Source organism: Atheta coriaria, unplaced genomic scaffold, assembly GCF_025399875.1.
Source record: "Atheta coriaria isolate IRGN ID8LTWV9N9 unplaced genomic scaffold, Caltech_Dcor_3.1 hic_scaffold_5_pilon, whole genome shotgun sequence".
NCBI lineage: Eukaryota > Metazoa > Arthropoda > Insecta > Coleoptera > Staphylinidae > Dalotia > Dalotia coriaria.
In genome coordinates, this window is record NW_027045447.1 from 11,654,146 (window position 1) to 11,672,607 (window position 18,462).

An 18,462-nucleotide genomic window follows, 5' to 3' on the forward strand; every position below is an offset into this window, starting at 1 on the left:
CTGATTTCGACCTGCTCCTTCGGGTTCGGGCGCGGCGGGCTGCGCTGCCCTACGAATTTGAATTTTTATCGCCGAGCGCGCGAGACGTGGACCTATGCGCTCGGCACCCCATCGGTAATCATCCATTATTAATGCGGCACACCGAATTATATAAAACCTCGCCTAGCGCGCACATGCAACGTGCTTATTTATCGAATCCGAATGACAAATTGTTCTGTCTGGAAACGCGGGGTGCGCAATGTGTGCAATCGAGCCGGAGGAGTCAAATCGTATCAATTTCTTCACCATTGGTAAACAATATTTAATTACTAGCTGTTGCCCGCGACTTCGTTCCGGCAGTGTTTAATAAAAATGTAATTCGTTTTTACTTTGTTCTATCAAGTTATATCAGTGTAATTAACTCACGTATCCTTGTATCCTTGCAAACGTTCAAAATGCCGTAGCGTTACAAAATTTCGGCGTTTTCCTATCTTGTATGCTTTTTTGTTCCATCCGAAGCCCGAAACTTGAAGCAGTACATTGTGGATCATCATAAACTCGCGCGGTTGTTATTATTAAAGTCGAGAAATATATAAATTCCCCATCGTTATTAATTTAACATTATAGAATCATTATGAAAGCATGAAAACCATACGCATTTGGGATGCAACGGATTCTACACGAAGACTTGGCTCGTCACATCCTGAGATTCGTGTGGTGAAGATGAAAAAATTGTTGCAGGATGCATTAACCTTCATGTGGGGCCAAACTCACTCATATATGATAAGAATTAAAATTCAGAGAAACATTTTTAAATATTTCTTGCAATTTGCATTGAAAATTTAAAAAATATTGAGTTTAGTTTAGATTTGAAGTATTTCCAACCAAAAACTGTAAATTAAACGTGATAAAACATATAAAACGTTTAATTAACTCCTGAATCACCTGGGAAAATAAATGTGCGGTCGATAACCAACCTCCATCCACGTCTTGTCATCCAGCCCGATGTAACAGATGGGTTTTTAATAACGCGCTTGTGATTATTGTGATGCGCATACCGAAGCGTTTGTTATGTGTTGTTGTACATTTCTTGAAAACGATAAACGAATTACACATTCAGACGGTGTTGTACACGTATTATTTTCTTCGCCAGCGATTTACTGCCCGCTGACAGACGCGATAAAGTCGTTAATTAAAATATAAACCAAGCGAGTAATAACAATTGCAATGCGCGTGATATATAAACTTTATATTTATAAATGCGGCGTTGATACGAATATCAATGTAAACAAAAACACAACATTATGATGTTGAACTGGTAAAAATGGTAACATTGGTAACATTCGTTTAATATGCGCTGTGATCGGAAAGCAAAGTGGGGATTGAGGTGAGGAGACGAGCCAATGGCGCAATTTTTTAGATTGTAATTTATGTGATAGTCTCCCGCGGGCTACATGCAACGTGGCGCGGAGCTTCGAGTACGGAGGCATGGTAGGCATGTGTGGTGCGTACGAAGAAACGCCGCCGAAGAATTCTCCAGCGCACAGCTCGTTACAAGCGGGCCTCAAAATTAATTAAGCCTAAATTTGTATAATATGGAAATCGTCCTGTTTCTTAATCAAACACAACTATCACGAGAAATTCTTCGTCGAAGCTCATCGAGCTCTGCCTTTTTCGAGAATTAAAAAATTCCGAACTAAACAAACCAACGAAAAAACACCGAATACATAGTTAATTTTTCTCTCGTATTATTTCTTGTTTTGTTGAGCAGCGCGCTAATTAACGTTATAAATAACGCAAATTAGCAAAACATTTTTTAATTTTGTAATTAAAAATCGTGCCCGTGGAACCAGTACTACGTCCTCTGGCTGGGACGACGAAAAGTAAAAACGAAGAGGCATGTGTGTCATCGAATCGCAGGTTTGTTTAATGGGCCTACACATTGAGGAAACGAATTAATGATGGCGATCGGGTGACGTGTGGCGACGGAAACGCCGGGTATGAATTGGTGCGCTAATGGTGACTTATTGCGCATTATTTCGTTCAAATCGTGTGCTTCAAGAGCGCAACAAACTCCAGACAAACCGCAACGTATTAAAATTATTGATTTCGTTTGTCCGGTGCGGTTTTTTGCCGGTCAATAGTCTCATAACTTTTGCCATTTAGGTTGATTCTAATTAGTTAATGTTATTTTAGTTGGTACATTCTATAAGTACATAATTTATATTAAAATGAGTGTATATCCTAGGCAACCCAAAATACGTTCCAATATATTATCCTTTCCTTATTTTACAGGACCTTCCCCACACAGAAATAATATGCGAAGTTGGTATTAATCGGCCCAAAATGGAAAGTTGTAAACTGTTTATTAATATTAGATTCAACAAGTGATTTTGTGACTAAAATCCAAGAGAAAAAAAACTAAATTTCTTATCCTGTCCTTCACACTCTTCTGTAATGATCCACAAAGATTTCACCGATTCATGTGTAGTGTCACAGCACCCAAGGCGCCCGACCAATTCAAAACTAAATTATGTACAATAATTATTTATATCAACTGTAACACGCATTGCGCTAAAGATACTCTAATATACTCTATACAAGTTAATTATACACTTTTCCAAAATCATTCATTTCCATCGTTACATTCAAGATACACTTTTGTCCAAATTTGCATTTGTTGCAAACAATCTCCCTAAAATAATGTCCAGGTGCGCGTACGCATCAAACAGTGATAGAGTAATACAGAAAAAATGATGAAACTTGTTAATGTTAAAGCAATTCTTGCGTCAGTGCTACTAAGGCTACGAGTAAAATATACATCACTCTTCTTTTTGGTATTTTGCATATGGGGGTTGCATTGCTTGAGTGTCAATATAAGCATCGTATTGATAAGTACAACATCAGTTGGAAAAAAGATGATCTACAGGTGCTGCCATTGCGTAGGCATAATCGAATTGTTTGCCTCCATGGACCGAGAGATCTCCTCGTAAATGCTGTGGTTCAACCATTGCGACTCCAGCTTCTTGTAGCGCTCCTTGCACAGATGCAGTGGATTACCACGGCGTAATCCTGGATCAGTTTCGCCATAATCATCCAGATAAGGCGGTGACACGAAGCAACCTCGACTAGGCGCAGCGAGGAACATAATCTCGCATTCTCTCACCCGTAAGAATATTCCAATACCTGCACCACATTTATGCGCGTGATAATTACACGCGCCCATAATCACCTTGTTTACTTCCGTTTGACAGCAGTAACTTTGCGAGCATAAGATTTCTCCGCAGACTAAACACATCGTTGGATTGCGGGAGTCCTCTTGATCACTGTTGGGACATGTGAATGAAGAGACTGTATTGATCAGCTCGCTATAATCCTGTGGTAACTGGACTAAACTATTGATTGGCAAAGGTTCCCGAACAATGTTAGCTATGATGGTACCAGTGCCAGCGCAATAATTCTGGACTTCATCATGATCACACCATTTCTTAACCTGGTCCATCACTCGATTTGACTTGAAGAGATCGTAGGACAATGTCGGTAAATCCAGATAAGAACACATATTTTCAAATGTGTCACCATCGGTTTCCAACAATGCGGGCGGTGCTGGCACATCAGTCATAAAATGATACAAAAGTACACAACATCTCAGGAAAGGTATACAAGCATCTTTAACTTGTGACCAAATCTGCGTCGCTGATATTTTACCAACATCACGACGAAGCATTTGAAGAATCTTCACGAGGACTTCATTATTCTCACTAGGTGCTGGTTTGGCATCAAAATTAACATCCATATCTTCATCGAAAGCCTTAAACTCGCCAGTGATTAAAATTTTTACAATGTGACTGATAAACACTAAGCGCAGAGTGTGATGTTCGAGCGTACTGCCGGTAGGAACAGGGGTGGGTTCCTCTTTACAGAATAAACTCGGCAAGGAAAATGTTAGTGGCACCAACAAACCAAACGAATCCCAATCAAGTATTGAAGGACCGTCGCTGGGATGTTCAAAAATCATCGATAGCAAACACAATGCATGACTTGAAATAACCACGCTGATTTTGGGCAAAGCGGAACCCATCACCCCTAGGATACGTACCAAACTCTCAAGACAATCTCTATGTCTACTCGACAAATTCAACAACGGTTTGTTACTATCCCTTAGGATGGTCTCAATAGAGTGAATAGTATACGCGCAAGATTTCCATGACATCGGTGTTAATCTTCGATCGGTTGGATGGGGATAAAGGTTCAATCCACGTGTATAAGTCACCTGTGTGAACAATTGAACCATATCGGTTAGGCTCGCGTCCAGGTTCGGTGACTTGGTCGGGAATAACGTAATGAAATCTTTAACGTCATCGCCCAATTGATCTATAAGGTGTCCCTTTGACATTGGCTTGTACACTTGGTGGGTAGGGACAGTGCAGTTCAAGTCGCACTCTGGTGCATCGTTTGTACCGCTGGGTGCGGCGTTACCATCCGAAGTGCAAGTGTTGCATGAATGATTCGCACAAGATTCATTATTGCATTTGCCATGGGATAATTTCAACTTTTTGCTGATGGTTGTCTCCATGCAGCTTAACCACGTCTCGAAATTGATTTCACTCTTTGGAGGTGCTTCCTGAACGGAACTTAACGCTGGCAATAATAATAGAACCGTATTACTTAAACATTCACACAGCGGGCAAAGAAATTCTTGTTTGTCAACGTCGAAGCTTGCAGGACTGCGGAACCGGTAAGGACGACGATGTTCTTTGACAACCACGTTGTCGTAATATGATTGCCAACAAGAACGATGCATGACATGCCCACAGGTGCTCGTATGCGGTGCGGGACCTAGATTAGTATTCAAGTATAAAGAATCTTGATGATCGAGCAAATAATCATAGTTTCGTTGTTGGCATAAAACGGTCGCCTGATGAACAAAGGCGGCTAAAACCATCGGTTGTTTATCCAAGGTGACTTTCTGTTCCTCTTGGCAGAGTATACAAGTGTACATTTTATCATCTGTTATTATCCTCTGCGTTTGATTCAAGCCAAGTGCAACGGGAACCATATCAGCCGGTTCGGATGTATCCATAATTTCTTCTTTGCTTGTTTCTGATGTAGTGCCAGAAAACATAGAAGCGTTTTCCTTCATAAAATTGTTTTGCAGGGCTTGCATTTGTGCCATTATCTTCGCACGTCTCTCAGCTGCCAGTTTAGCTCTCCGCTCCTTCTCCGCATCGGCTTTCAGGGATTCATTATCAATAACTTCAGATTTTGCAACTGATGCTGATATCGTCGCATCAACCTTCATAACTTGCTTAAATTTGTTAATAGTCCACTGGATCAATCCGTTCTGGGCTTCCACCCGTGGACTGTTACTAAGCTCCTCCAATAATGAAGGAAGCTTCCACCTGGTTGCTTTCTCACTAAACTCCAAAAACGGATAGTTTTAGATTCTTCTTCTTGTAGAGCAAAGCCGATCAAATGCAAAGCTTTGTGCAGTTGTAATTCAGAAAATACCCGTGATTGCAGGTTGAGTGATGTAATGAGGACGGTTTGTAGAATATGAAGCATAATATCACATTGCAGGAGGTTCACAAGCATGTCAAAAGAAGGATTGAGCTTTGGTAGCTTTGGCGGTGGAACACATTCCAACTCTCCTGCGGTTTTTCGACGTTTGCGTTGCGCTTCCTCGGACTTCGACAATTCTTCACGGGTGTAATGATAATAAAACACATTGTAATCCTCATACAATTCGTTCTTCAACTCATAAACACCTTTACCATTACCAATAGTCGGCTTTTTAAAATCCGCCAGTTGTCCGATCACATCATCAAGACCTGTTTCATGTGTCAAATCGTCAGGAATTGTTTTATTCAACTCTGAATGCGACAGTGGTTTCATGCATAGGTGTTGAATTACCTCCTTTTTATTCTATCATCAACAGTGCAGTTACTAATACCTGGCACGTGTCGCTCAGCAACAATGACAATCAATAACTGAAGAAACTCTTCAATCAAATTAATCGTCTGCCGCATACTGTCATCTTCACTCGTTCTTAGCGAGTTGTGATCAAAGTTGGGAGAAGTCCAATTTAATAAACCAAATTTGTTTAGTAAATGAATCAAGAATGCGTTGCCTTCTATAAGCGAGGCACCAATTTGTAACAGGGTTATATCCCTGTCCAACATCTCCGTACGACATTTAACGTTATGATAAAAGAAGAGTTGATTTAATAACGCGTAACCATTACGTCTCCACATGCCCGCGTGAACTTGCGCAATCATCACCTGAGTCCGCAACACAGGTTCAATAATCTGCACAGGAGTGGGTTTCTTACACTGAAATTCAGTACCATCAAAACTCAACCCATATTTTTCGAGGTGTAAATGTAACCCGGCCAGCATTCTCGATAGTGGTAGATGAATAGACACTGGTTTCGTTGACACATCATACTGCAGGCATAGAATACTGTAATTTTTTAATTCGCGTATCTCTCCTTGATCATTGACATCGTAGTTAACATTATCAACCAAGTCATTATACAGACTGCTTAATGTAGCTCTGTACGCCTTTACCAACACCACCTTATCAGTGCCGCACCATTTCAAAATCAGAGAAATACAGAAAGCTAACTTGATGTGCAAGTTAAACGCTGGTTCCCACTCCGGTTCGTATTCCATGTGTTGACCGACTTGCCTTGTCGTAGCATCCATTCCTTGCATCATTGATAGTAGGTTAAGAAACAAGGAGAAACCCTGTAGGAAACTTCTGCGTAAATCATCAGTCCATTCATCGGGAACGACGCTGAGTAGATACCGTAGATCATATAAAATGTAGTGCGCCCGCTTGAGACCTTGCATTGTGGGACTGTTACGTTCAAACTCAAGCTTTCGTTGAGCATTGCATTTATATGCGCATTCGGAAAGGAACGTGTTCAGCAATATAAATAAAACATCATCATTTGCTATTAAATGATGCGCTAGCGTAGGCACTGTGAACAATTGCACAGATAGCGATGATACAGAAAAGGTGTGATCGTGATCGTCCTTGATGAAGTCCTTCATTAAACTACCGTAGTTTTTCGTAAAGATTTTCGCGAGAGCTTTTTTATTTTCGTATTCAAGTAGCATACCAGAGATGAGTAGTCGATGCCAATGGGTTCGAGCGCTTTTCCACAGCTTCGTGTCCTTTACTAAAATTCCTCTTATAATTGAAGGTTCATCATTTGGCTGGGGCTTCAGTCCGACCTCGGCAAAAATCTTTCTGAAACCCTCCCCATTGCCTAAAAACTTCTGCAACCAAGAGAGCAACTTCATGGCAAAAATCTGATGCGCCACAATATGCGAATGCACAACTAATGCAATCAGCGGTTTATTGCCATGACGAGACGTAATCTTTTCAATCTCACTTTGGAGTTCGGTGCAGTGTTGAAAGTTTGAACATTTAACAACTGCGCGCCCTTCGCGATCTATATTCGTGACATATTCTATAGCGTGCTTCTGCGAGCATTTAATTACCCTGCTGATGGTTTGTATTACTGCCTCAAAGGTGTGCACTTCATCGTTGTACAGGACAGTGCAGAAAGTGTCGCTTTCGAAGAGCTCATCGTCGGGATCCTTCAGCTTCAACGCGCTGTGATTTTCAAGTGTTAACAGATTATAAGCATACGATAATACCGCATCGAAGACAACCCTCGTTCTTGCTGCCAGGTCAGGGGTAAGATTCGAGACGATTCATCGGCTTGGGCACCTTTAATATGTATATCACAGAAAGGCGCTTTTTTCCATGCTTCCACATCGCCGCAGTCGCAGCATCCGCCACCATTGGACGCACCCATCTTGTACTTATGAAAGCGATGCTCGGACTTCTTGAAGCAGTCGACGCAGAGTACGCAAGTCATATCGACGCCGCACTCACGACACATATATGTCGGTTCGCCGAATTTAAAGACCTTACCACAGACAGAGGAAGGTTTCTCTGGGCTGTTGACTCCCGTTATAGCTGCCGATTCGCCATTATTGATAAACTCCTCCAGCGGGGTAAACAAAACGCGATTACTCTCCTCATCATTGAAGTTCCAGTTGAGACAGGACTCGTTTAGTGCTGGTGTGTATATTCGAGGAACCATACGTCGCCAGTACTCACGAAATGTTTCCGTCGTCAGGTCATTGGTGGACATTTTCTCAAGCCATTGCTTTACGATGCTGGACTTTGCTGCTGATGATGAAGCAGCGTGTAAATTTGATGTGGACTCTTCATCCATCGCTTCCATTTTGAATTTTGATAATTATTCTTAGAAAACCTAAAAGGAAAAAAAGCGTCAATTATTTCATTCGTAAATTATGACAAAATGATTGAAAATGTCAATGAGAAACTTCAACTATTGAATAAAAGTTAAATTAAATTAAAATGTATATCTTATAAATAACTGTACACTCATCGATAGACAATAAAGTCTGAATCAACTACTAATAACAACAATGACTAACTTGATCGAAACAAAGCGATGTAAATGTTTGCAAAAAAATAATACAAACATTTGACAGAAACAACTTGTTTAGAGATCCAAACACGTACGAAGCAATTAAAATTCTAGTGAAATTTTGTGAAACTTGCTTATAAAGCATGCTTAGTTATGTATTAAGTTAACATTTACTTTCGGTCTTCGACGTATCGCAAATTTTAATTTACAAATACTTTCACTAGTTTTCAAGTGTTTTGTATAAAATCACAATTAATAATTCAAACAAATAGAGTAATTAAAATTGCTGTCGTTGTCTTTGTGTTGTATTTAATCGATGTTAATCGAACTGATCGCTAATTCGAGCGCGCATTGTTTGCCTCGCGAGCAAGACCTCAAAAATCAATGTCATCGAGCCGTGTCAGAGAACTTGCACACGATGTGTACACTACAAGCACGAACAAGGTTAACTTACATGTAACATTTACTGAATGCAAACAGTAGGAAGCGGAATTTGTTGCGAAATGAATGGAACTGCGCGCCAAGTTTAGTCAAGACAAGAGACGCAGTACCGCAGAACTTAAATGTATCAGACTTTGGCCCGACTTTGGCAGAAGGCAAACAAAACAAATCTTTTGGCACTGTGTACTTCATACACTTTGTATGGCATATTTTATATGTCAATCTCAAGCTTTAAATGTTCTACGAGTGCCTTCTCTGCTTGATATATAAAGAACTATGATTTGATCTCCCTAGTGAAGGTTTTCATCAAGGCCGAATAAAAGAGAAAGGGCGACGTTATAAATTCAACTTATAAAAGTTCCAAAATTGAATTTTCCAGGATAATATCAACTGTTTCATTCATCGTTATTAAATTTTAATATTTTGGTACATAAACATCTCGAAAATTTCTTCCAAAAACTTTTTTAACCTAAAATAAGTCAAGAACCTGTGAAAAACACACCATTTGTTTCCTAATTTAGTTATTTTAAGCGATGAAAAGCCAGCTTCGCACATGCACACTGATTTACACTGTATATCCAGCAATCCCGTACTCTGTCGACGTTGACTAGCAAACAACAAAGGATTTGGCAAGCATTCGACAAGCGAAACATTGAAATCTCTCGCCAACTCGCCGCACTTTCACAATATTTATCACAACATGCACATCACATACACTCGACAAAATACTCGATATGAAGCACGATTTAAATTTAGGCGACGACTTTCGTACGCGCGACTACTGAACGCTGCGATGATATTTTCGTTGGCTACTTGAAAAATATCTGAATAACCTCTCAATCGACTTGAATCATCGCAGCAATCGCAAATTCCATGAAATGTACGGAGTAAAGTTGTCACTCACCAGAATGGCACAAACTACGAGTACATGGGATCGAGAACTGAAATTCAACCTGACGCCTGAATGGTTCAATATGTTTACTAGGACTTGAGCACAAAACTGCGCACTGCGCGAGTCTCTACTGTTGAAAAAACGCGATTGCTAAGTTGTAACTCGATATTTGTACACTGATACGCACCTTATTTTAATCGTTTAGTAGTGATTAGAATATTCCACCGAAGGTTACTGATGCCTGATAGCAAGTATGCACTCTCCCCCGATGTCATTCAACTCGTTATAGAACGAAGGGGCCTCTTCAATCCCGACCTTGGCAAGTAGTGATATTTTGACAGCGTCGCCAGAGCTTTTCACTGGTATTTTGAGGCGTTGATTTGCACCTACCGTGCACCGACCGCGCGATTATTAATAGACAGCGCGATCGCGATCACGACTCTCCACTCTGCAGGAATTTGCGACAGTGAAGATGTCATTACTTTATAAAGTGTTTTCTACTACTGTCAGTTTTGTGTCAGGCAGATGTCAAAAAAGTTGTGTTGCTTGGCAACGGCTAAAAACGCCACATGCTTAAGACGATTTAAATCTGATTACAGAACAAGATTGTTTGTAATTTACACTGGCAAGGACCAAAACCTAACTTAATTTGAAAGCTTTATTTGTAACAATGTATTTTGTATACAATTTACAATGTTTTAAACTAAGCAACTGAAGGAAACTGAAGTAGCTTTAAAATAATGACTGATGGCTTTATTTTACTGAAATATACTAGCTAATAATGATTTCTTTCTCATATGAATAGGTTTATATGAATGTTGGTACACACTAGCTAGTCTCCAGTGCTCAGGATAATCTTCGCGATCCCTAACTTTATTCAAAGAAAACGGTGCTGATAAACTCCTAATTGCGTAACATTTTTTCGTATACGGTATTTTTTGTTTTGGGACTTTAATTTGCGCCTGGGAACTGTGTGTTGAACCACTGCTCGATTTACTATTAGGTACACCAGCTTTAAGCGCTTGTTTGAACTCCGGTTTTCCTTTTTCTTCTTTTTCTGGTAAAGATTTCAACTCACAAGCCACACATAAACGTTGATTGAATATTTTACCACTGCAACAAAGTTTCTGGCAAATATTCGAACTCGTTGATTTGGAATCTTTAGAACCTCTCTTTTTTGGTTTTTTATAATCGTTATTTGCATTAATATGATATGCAGATTGTGCGCGCTTTAAAAATTCATCTGAATGGCCTTCACAACAAGTATGATTCAAATTTGTTGTTGATTTGCTTGTATGTGGTCGTGAAACGTGAAAATCTCCAATTTTACTGATTTCAGTTGGCTGAGAAATTGCAGCAAACACAGCTGGTGGATTGCGACCACTGACAGGTTCATTCCTTTCATTTAAATCTTTGTTTTTTGGTGTTTCCACCATAGAAAACACTCCTGGAGCAATACTTCCATTGGATCCATCAATATGCTTCGCTTTTCGTGGTTCATCCGCTGGATTTTCTGGTGTTAAGTCCCAACAAATTGCCAAGTCCATAGGATTCACTTTGTTCTGCTTTATAAACCTCCACTTTTTATCAAAACTACAAATACTATCCTGTCGTTCTTCGAATTTTCTCATTTCGGGGCTTGTTGTTGGACGGAATACTTTTAGTTTTGTGCATCTTGTTGCACCAAAACCTTTATATCCCTTCCAACCAATAGCTGTAGCTGATTTCTCTCGTATTGGTGGCACTTGCCTTTTATCCAACTGCACAAAAAACTCTTTAGGCACCATGTCTGGTAATGGTTCATGCTCAAGATTCACTTTATGTAGTTCTCGAGCAAGTTCAAAGTTTCTCAAAGTTTCGACGTAACTTTTCAATTCACGCGGATGTTTTTTGTACATTTCGTGTTGATAGCAGTAATTCGTTGTGTTTTTTGATGATTTACTTGATGAGCACCTTGATACATTCATTTTCGAACCTCTTATTCCATCATCGAGCTGAGTGGGATTTGTTTGTTCATTTTCAGCAACAAAATCCGTGGTTTCATGCATTTTATGTGTAATTACCTCTTCGGGGTGTGGAGTATTATTTTCATGATTGCTAATTTTCTGTTGAAATGGCGTTAATTCTTCGTTTTGTTTCATTTCTTCTGGTGGATTATTCAATGTTTCCAAGGGGTCAATCTGTTCAGGATGTGTTTTAAGTGTGGTTTGTGTAGTAAGATCTTTTTCCAACTGTGGAAATGTATCTAATTTGTGATGATCTTCTGTAAGATCACCGGGTACATACTTTTCCTACAAAATTTATTCACAAAATAATCCAATAAGAAATTTATTAGCTTTTTATGTGCATATATTATTAAATGTGATGAATAGGACAAGGAACATATCGGTTCTAAAACATAAAAGAAGCATAAATCAAACTTAAAGATAAAAAACACTTGGAAGTTGCAAATATGTTACCTCTTTGCAACGTTCCGGATCCTGCTCTGCTTGGAATGGTTTCAATTGATGTTCCTCAACATCTTCTTCATCATGAGTATTTTGAGTAACAGGCGTTCGTTTATGCAGGCATGTACAATCTCCTAAACAAGGGCAACGTTTAATTTGGTGTACATTCTCGGTTACTTTTGTTTCTTCCGGTTTAGTTTCATTAAATGTTGATGGAATTTCGGGGATTTTACGGCGGCGATTTTGGGAAGATTCAAAGTTCTTCAGACGTTTGTTGTAGACATCAACACGACATTGTGCAGGGGCACTTAATTCCTTTGCTAAAAATACGGTATAAATTGCATTACTGTATAAAAACAGATAAAAAATATTCGTTTTGACAGTGTGAATATAAAATGTACATTTTTATTGTTTTATTCATTGCATACCGATTTTTCTCGTGATAACTTTCGGCATATCCCATGTCTCCAAATACTGCCCCCATGAATTTTTCGTCCGCGGAAATCCAGGCAGTAAATGCCCCACAGGATTGGATATGACAGTGGTTTTCCCCTGCCGGGGTAATGGCCCCGGTGGATACCATTTTGGAACCTCCCAATTTCCTAATCTCGTTGGTTCATACGCGTCGTTAAACTATAAACCACAAGATGATTAAATGATTAATGCCCATTTTAAATTAAACAAAGCATTTTTAAATATCATCAATCATTTAATCAAAAACACAATTATTATTATTATTTATTACATTATGCTGAATCATTTTTTAGTAACTTTCTCTTTTCGCTTTTTAATATGTTTCTTGATCTTCGTTTTTCTCTTCTCAGCTTGTGCATCCTTTATGGCCTTTTTCCTCGCCTTCTTCTCATCGGCATTTTCACCTTTGGGTCTCGAAGCATCTACAAATTTACTTCCAACACTTTCGTCATCATCTTCTTCTTCATCGTCGTCTTCACTGTCGTCGTTTTCCAATATTTCAGGTTTATCAATTGTTCCACTCAAATCCCCTTTGAGTCCAATTAATGTTTTATAAACCAAGTCATTATCACCAGCCTTTGCTTGTGTAATATCCCTCTCAAAGTCAATAACTTCAGTTAAACGTTTCGGGATGTATGCATTCTTAAAAACTTCCTCTTCTACCTATAACAATTTAAAACGTCAATTCTAGTCGATTATAATCTAAAACTCATCATACTTGTTGTTCAGCACTTATAGCTGGCCTATTCGCAGCAGTCTCCGCCAAATTCTCCAAGCATTCTTCCATATTGTCATCGGTAATGGTCGGATTTGTTATAAAATCGAAAAGTTCCTTCAGTGTCATGCACGCAACTCCCGCTTTACGGAAATAATCGGTAATATTCGTGCAATCTTTCCTCAAAAACTCCAATGCATGCGGATGATCATGTTCCACGGCTTGACTGACATCAATTACAAAGATTTCGCCGTCCATGTACAGTAAATTGAACTCGCTCAAATCGGCGTGCACGAGTTTACATTTATTGTACATTTTCCACATTATTATTACAATGTCACGGTAGATTTGCCTAGCGCGGGACTCAGACAACTCGACGTCTTTTAATTTGGGAGCTGGCCATCCATCTTTACCTAAATATGATAATAATTATAGTAAAAATAATCAAATTTATTTAAATTTTGTAAATTACCTATGAATGACATCACCAGTACATGTGATCTCAACAAAATAGGTTCAGGAACATTTAGTTTGTTATTATGCATCCTAACCAGATTCCTCATTTCCTTTTCTGCCCAAGTTTTCACCATCTTCCTTGGATTGTGCCTGCAGTAACCATGTCTGAATCTAAACTCTCCACTTACATATTTATCTCTGTCTTTAAACACCAAAATAGAAGTTTTAAAAATCTTAATAGCAAATTGTTTATCTTCTTTATCCACTGCATGATAAACATTTGCTTCCTTGCCAGTTGATATGCACCCATTGATCTCAGTGATCATGTTTCTATTCAATAGTTTAAACAAAATCATCCTTGTTCTTGGATCCATAACTTGTTCTGCTGTTGCTCTATCCTGTTTATCTTTTAATCTCATTCTTTCATTATCTATCTTTCTCTCAGTTTGTTCCAAGGTACTAGCAGCTTTAGTTGGCAAGCTGTATTTATCTATATTTATCTTATGTGAATATTTAGTGAAGAGTTTCTCACTTGGTTGGTAACTGGAGATTTTGTTGGAGGTAGTTTGAGTGTTTGAATGCATTTGATTCTTGACATTGGTTTCTTCAGGGTAGAAGTAGTCTTCATCTTCATCGTCGACATCGTCATCGAAGTCATCTTCATAATATTCTTCAAATTGTTCATTTTCTTGAAGTTTAATGGATTCTTTTGAAGTTGTGGTGTTTTCAGTTTGTTGAGAGATGTTTATTGTGGATAATTTGTCTTCCACATCACAGTACAATTCACTTTCAGTTAGAGTACCCATTTTGGGTAGTTATATGTACTGATTTAATAGTTTATGTTGTTTTATATGAGGAATGCAACACAGTTGTGAAATATGTTGAATGTTTCGCTCGGGTTTTATACAAAACTGGGAGGTTAGCACATGTTGCACCATGTGGCTAAAGGCAGACCTTAGGCAACCAAAACTACACTAATTTAAAAATCTTCGTTTTCGAATACGTAATTTATGATTTACATTTTATAATATTTTATTCTAAAATTAATTGAATTTCAACTGAACTAAATTATAACAGAGGACACAAACCATTAATACTGAATGGTTCTGTCCATTAAAGAACTCTTTTGGATTCAATTGAGGCTCCGCCAATTATCCCAGTTTAATGCTTCCCCCTATTTATGTCATCCCCTTTGATACGTTCATGAACAGGTGTGAAAGTCATTAATTTTAAGTTACTCCGGATTAATAATATACATAAATTAATGTAAATTAAATAAAACAATACCTAATACCTTTATTTAAGTTTTCCTTCGCATGTTTAATATTAAATTGCAAATAATATTATAGAAAACAATTAAACTGAATGAAATATGAAAGGATATCAAAAATAATGTATTGTTAAGTTGTTTTCACAACGTAAATAAAGCGGAAATTGTAAGAAAACACGAGAGCCTCTAAATTAGAAACGTCATTAGTAGAAAGTAACGTAAAGTCAAAGGACACGCAATCGTTTTAGTGGATTTAATCATATTTTCGATTTTGCAATGAAAATAAACCCTGCCATCAAAAACCTGATTATAAAATACTAAAAATGAATAAATCTATAAATGTTGCCATCTTGTCAATAAATTTATTCCGTCAACTTTTAATTAATTCTTATAACATTTTTTAGATATTTCATCTCTTTGTTTGCAATTGTTTGCATTCCAATCGTAATCCGCATACGTGACATACATGATTCCACTTGATAAATGAGAGGATTATAGAAATGTAAACAAATATGTAAGCACACACCATATGTACATACGAATATGTATTCTAACTTTTGGGCGTGTGTAACTCCCTCAGTTAGATAATAATTCAAGCTCAAGCACACTTGTAATTGTCCTCGACGTGTAGTTACACTTAGCCTCAGCTAAAAATCTAGCCATTTCGTGTTTTAATACAAGGGATGAAAATATAAAGCAATAGAGGGGAGTTACAGTGGTAAAGAACCAGAAAACTACCGATACAAGTGTTTTACTGGACAGGACAGTATTAAAATAGATTTATTTGTCTTCATTTATACTTTTATCCTTTTAATAAAATGAAAAATTTAAAAATTTAGAGCAAATTTTTTATTTTGTACTAAATATCATTTTTCTAAAGGTTTTTCACTGAGTAAAGTATTAATACTGGTCTGAATGTGTTTAATTTGAAAGGTATTATCATTTAGAGGCAAGAACGTGTGTGCAGGGGGTGAATTTGCAGCCAGATACACCGGCTGCAAATTCAATTGTGTTTACGCGTTGAATGAGGGTCTCGCATCCATTAAATATAGTATTACATCCTACTTGCCGAAGCCTGAAGAGAACTTAACTTGTTTATCTCTTTTTACACGTCTCACTACATCAACCATTTATTTTGGGCACGTACCTAATAGCTAATTGAAATTATTTACTTACTTTTAAATCAATTTTTATTTACAAAAAAAGTATTCACTCGTTTTTTAGATGAATAAAAACTTTGTTTTATTTATAATTGTTTATTTGCACATGTTTTTCCCGATTTAGTAATCATTGTAGAGAATATAAAAGCACCGCCTGGGGCACCGCAACGCTACCCCCTGCTCGCAGTTTCGCGCTTTGCACTGTGCGGGGGCCGTGCTTTTGATTCCGGTCTTTGCATTCGCGGTGACTTTGTTGCGTCGGCGTAGCGTGGGCGGTCGTCTTTTGTCATCGCCGACCGCCGCGGCCTCGCCAAACAACGCGAATAATAAGCGAGTAATAAAGCGCAATCGTTTTTGATTGATTAAAACCGAAAGAGTTGACAGCCTAGCTTTATGCTTTTATATATAAAACAAAATCAAATATAGCACAAGCATAGTACAAAATATTGCATAGTTTACAATTTTAGAATCGTATATTCGCTTAATTAAGCAATATTGCTATATATTTTTTTATATTTTAAAATTTAAGTAATAGTTCAATAGTGGTCTGATGTAATCATCAAAAAATGATTGTTAGAAGTATAATTTGCGGTTTTTCTTACTTGATCTGCTGCGGAATAATTTGTCGACATGTTAATTTCTGGTTTCTTCTTTTCACAATCAGAAAATATTATTGCCGCAAAATTTTCACTTCTAACACAGTTTCACATTATAGTTAAGCGTTAATAAAAGTAAAATTTGATTCTATTGTTTGTTGCAAGTTATAAAAATCAGGCAAATGTGGACGAATAATTTACGCAAGTGCCCAATGCCACCCGAAATGGAAAACGTCAATACGACAGCGTAAAATGCCAGAAAGGCACAGCAAGGAATAAACACATCCTTGGAAACGTTTTCTATTCCATGGTAACAGAAAAACAGACTTAAATTTTCTGGGAATTACGATACTATAGCCTAGAAAGTTTCTAAAATTTGCGTGCATTATTACAAATAAAAGTTTATCTCCTTCCCTACCTTGGTGACAAAACTATTGCTTATTTCTGAAGACTTTGAATAAAAAAAATTTAAACTTATCGTTAAAAATGCAATAATTTTGATGTTATTCAATATGATACATATTTTTATTGTGATTGATTAAACATTAATTTTAAAATGATTGTTATATTCCTGTAACAATAGCATTATCGATTTAGGGGTGTGTCTACCAAGAGACGTAGAGATTTTATTGGGTGCGAAACTTGGTCCGCTCCGAGATTCAGCTCCGGAGGCTGGCACATCGCTACAGTATTCATCTCTGTTTGTGCAATATTTCCCCTAGATTGGAAGGAGATGAATATAGGGATGCATCCTGCCACCTGCTACGCGTTGGGGGTGTTTCCAAACAGGGTGCGCGTATGGATAAACGCTGGGTCCTGAAAGTCATCTGATCATTCAGCATCGATATCTTGCATATACAGCATCACAATCATTCTAGAAATATAAAATTTAAGTACTTTTAATTGTTTAAAGTTTCAAGTTTAACATATAAGCAGTGTAAATTTATTAAGCAAGGTAAGAAAGTACTTTAATTATGGCAATTGTAGTATTGTAGCAATAATTTTATATTGTATCGTTTATTATATTTTATTTTACTTATTTCTTGATCTATTAAGTGGCTTCTACGCAATTTATTGATATTTATAGTCCAAAGTAATACCCAGACTTTAAGTAATTTTAATTATCGTTTCAAATTTACAAAATTATTAATTTTATTTATTAATAAGATATTATTCGAGAGATTTAACCTTCCCTAAATTCGCAACATTTTTTTGCCTTCCCATAATACCACTTATGAGACTTACTAAATTCTGTACATTTGGGGACGTGCATTTACCGAAGTCGAAATCAAATCAATCTTATAACCATTGACGATTGATGACATAACGATAATTCAATTATGGGGCGCGTTGGGCGCCGCTGGTACTCTCCCAGCATCCCTCGAGTAAATAAATATTATTTGTGCTCCCAAAACTTCACGGAATCATTCATTTGTATTGAAAATAAAAACTAGCCATATGGCAATTTTATCATGTTTATAGCCTAATACCTTAATAATAATAATAACTTCTAATTACTATCTCTAAAGAAGAGCATTTTCCCATGTTATTAATAA

General features: G+C 37.6%; 3 protein-coding genes across 4 annotated transcripts; all 3 read right to left on the reverse strand.

Annotated features, from left to right (window-relative positions):
- Nucleotides 1–2,328: 2,328 nt before the first annotated feature.
- Nucleotides 2,329–10,278, reverse strand: Ubr1 (Ubr1 ubiquitin ligase). Its single transcript, XM_065303681.1, is given in 5 exon segments — nt 2,329–5,421; nt 5,424–5,906; nt 5,909–7,702; nt 7,705–8,275; nt 9,976–10,278. Coding segments are annotated over 4 exon segments (5,337 nt in total). The 5' UTR covers nt 8,246–8,275; nt 9,976–10,278; the 3' UTR covers nt 2,329–2,902.
- Nucleotides 10,279–10,432: 154 nt separating this feature from the next.
- On the reverse strand, nt 10,433–17,150 carry LOC135792893 (uncharacterized). 2 transcript variants are annotated; one of them, XM_065303682.1, is made up of 4 exons: nt 16,913–17,150; nt 12,664–12,868; nt 12,248–12,555; nt 10,433–12,079 (listed from the first exon to the last, which is right to left on the reverse strand). In XM_065303682.1, the coding sequence occupies exons 1-4, from the start codon at nt 16,940–16,942 to the stop codon at nt 10,547–10,549; spliced, it is 2,076 nt and encodes a 691-aa protein (XP_065159754.1). In that variant the 5' UTR covers nt 16,943–17,150; the 3' UTR covers nt 10,433–10,546. The 2 variants fall into 2 exon arrangements, with proteins under 2 accessions (XP_065159754.1, XP_065159756.1); XM_065303684.1 differs by lacking the exon at nt 16,913–17,150 and adding an exon at nt 12,981–13,120.
- On the reverse strand, nt 12,924–14,810 carry RIOK1 (RIO kinase 1). The gene is made up of 3 exons (XM_065303685.1): nt 13,897–14,810; nt 13,428–13,837; nt 12,924–13,372 (listed from the first exon to the last, which is right to left on the reverse strand). Exons 1-3 carry the CDS (start codon nt 14,684–14,686, stop codon nt 12,992–12,994), a joined length of 1,581 nt encoding a protein of 526 aa, XP_065159757.1. The 5' UTR covers nt 14,687–14,810; the 3' UTR covers nt 12,924–12,991.
- Nucleotides 17,151–18,462: the final 1,312 nt, after the last annotated feature.

What these genes read in the sequence shown, in the direction of transcription:
- RIOK1 (XM_065303685.1), bottom strand. Translation starts at nt 14,686, where the DNA reads ATGGGTACTCTAACTGAAAGTGAATTGTACTGTGATGTGGAAGACAAA. An exon ending in ACTGGTGATGTCATTCATAG is followed by an intron (nt 13,838 to 13,896) that starts GTAATTTACAAA and finishes TATCATATTTAG; the next exon opens with GTAAAGATGGATGGCCAGCT. An exon ending in CTATAAGTGCTGAACAACAA is followed by an intron (nt 13,373 to 13,427) that starts GTATGATGAGTT and finishes AAATTGTTATAG; the next exon opens with GTAGAAGAGGAAGTTTTTAA.
- LOC135792893 (XM_065303682.1), bottom strand. Translation starts at nt 16,942, where the DNA reads ATGTCGACAAATTATTCCGCAGCAGATCAA. An exon ending in ATTATTCCGCAGCAGATCAA is followed by an intron (nt 12,869 to 16,912) that starts GTAAGAAAAACC and finishes TGTGGTTTATAG; the next exon opens with TTTAACGACGCGTATGAACC. An exon ending in ATCCGGAACGTTGCAAAGAG is followed by an intron (nt 12,080 to 12,247) that starts GTAACATATTTG and finishes TAAATTTTGTAG; the next exon opens with GAAAAGTATGTACCCGGTGA.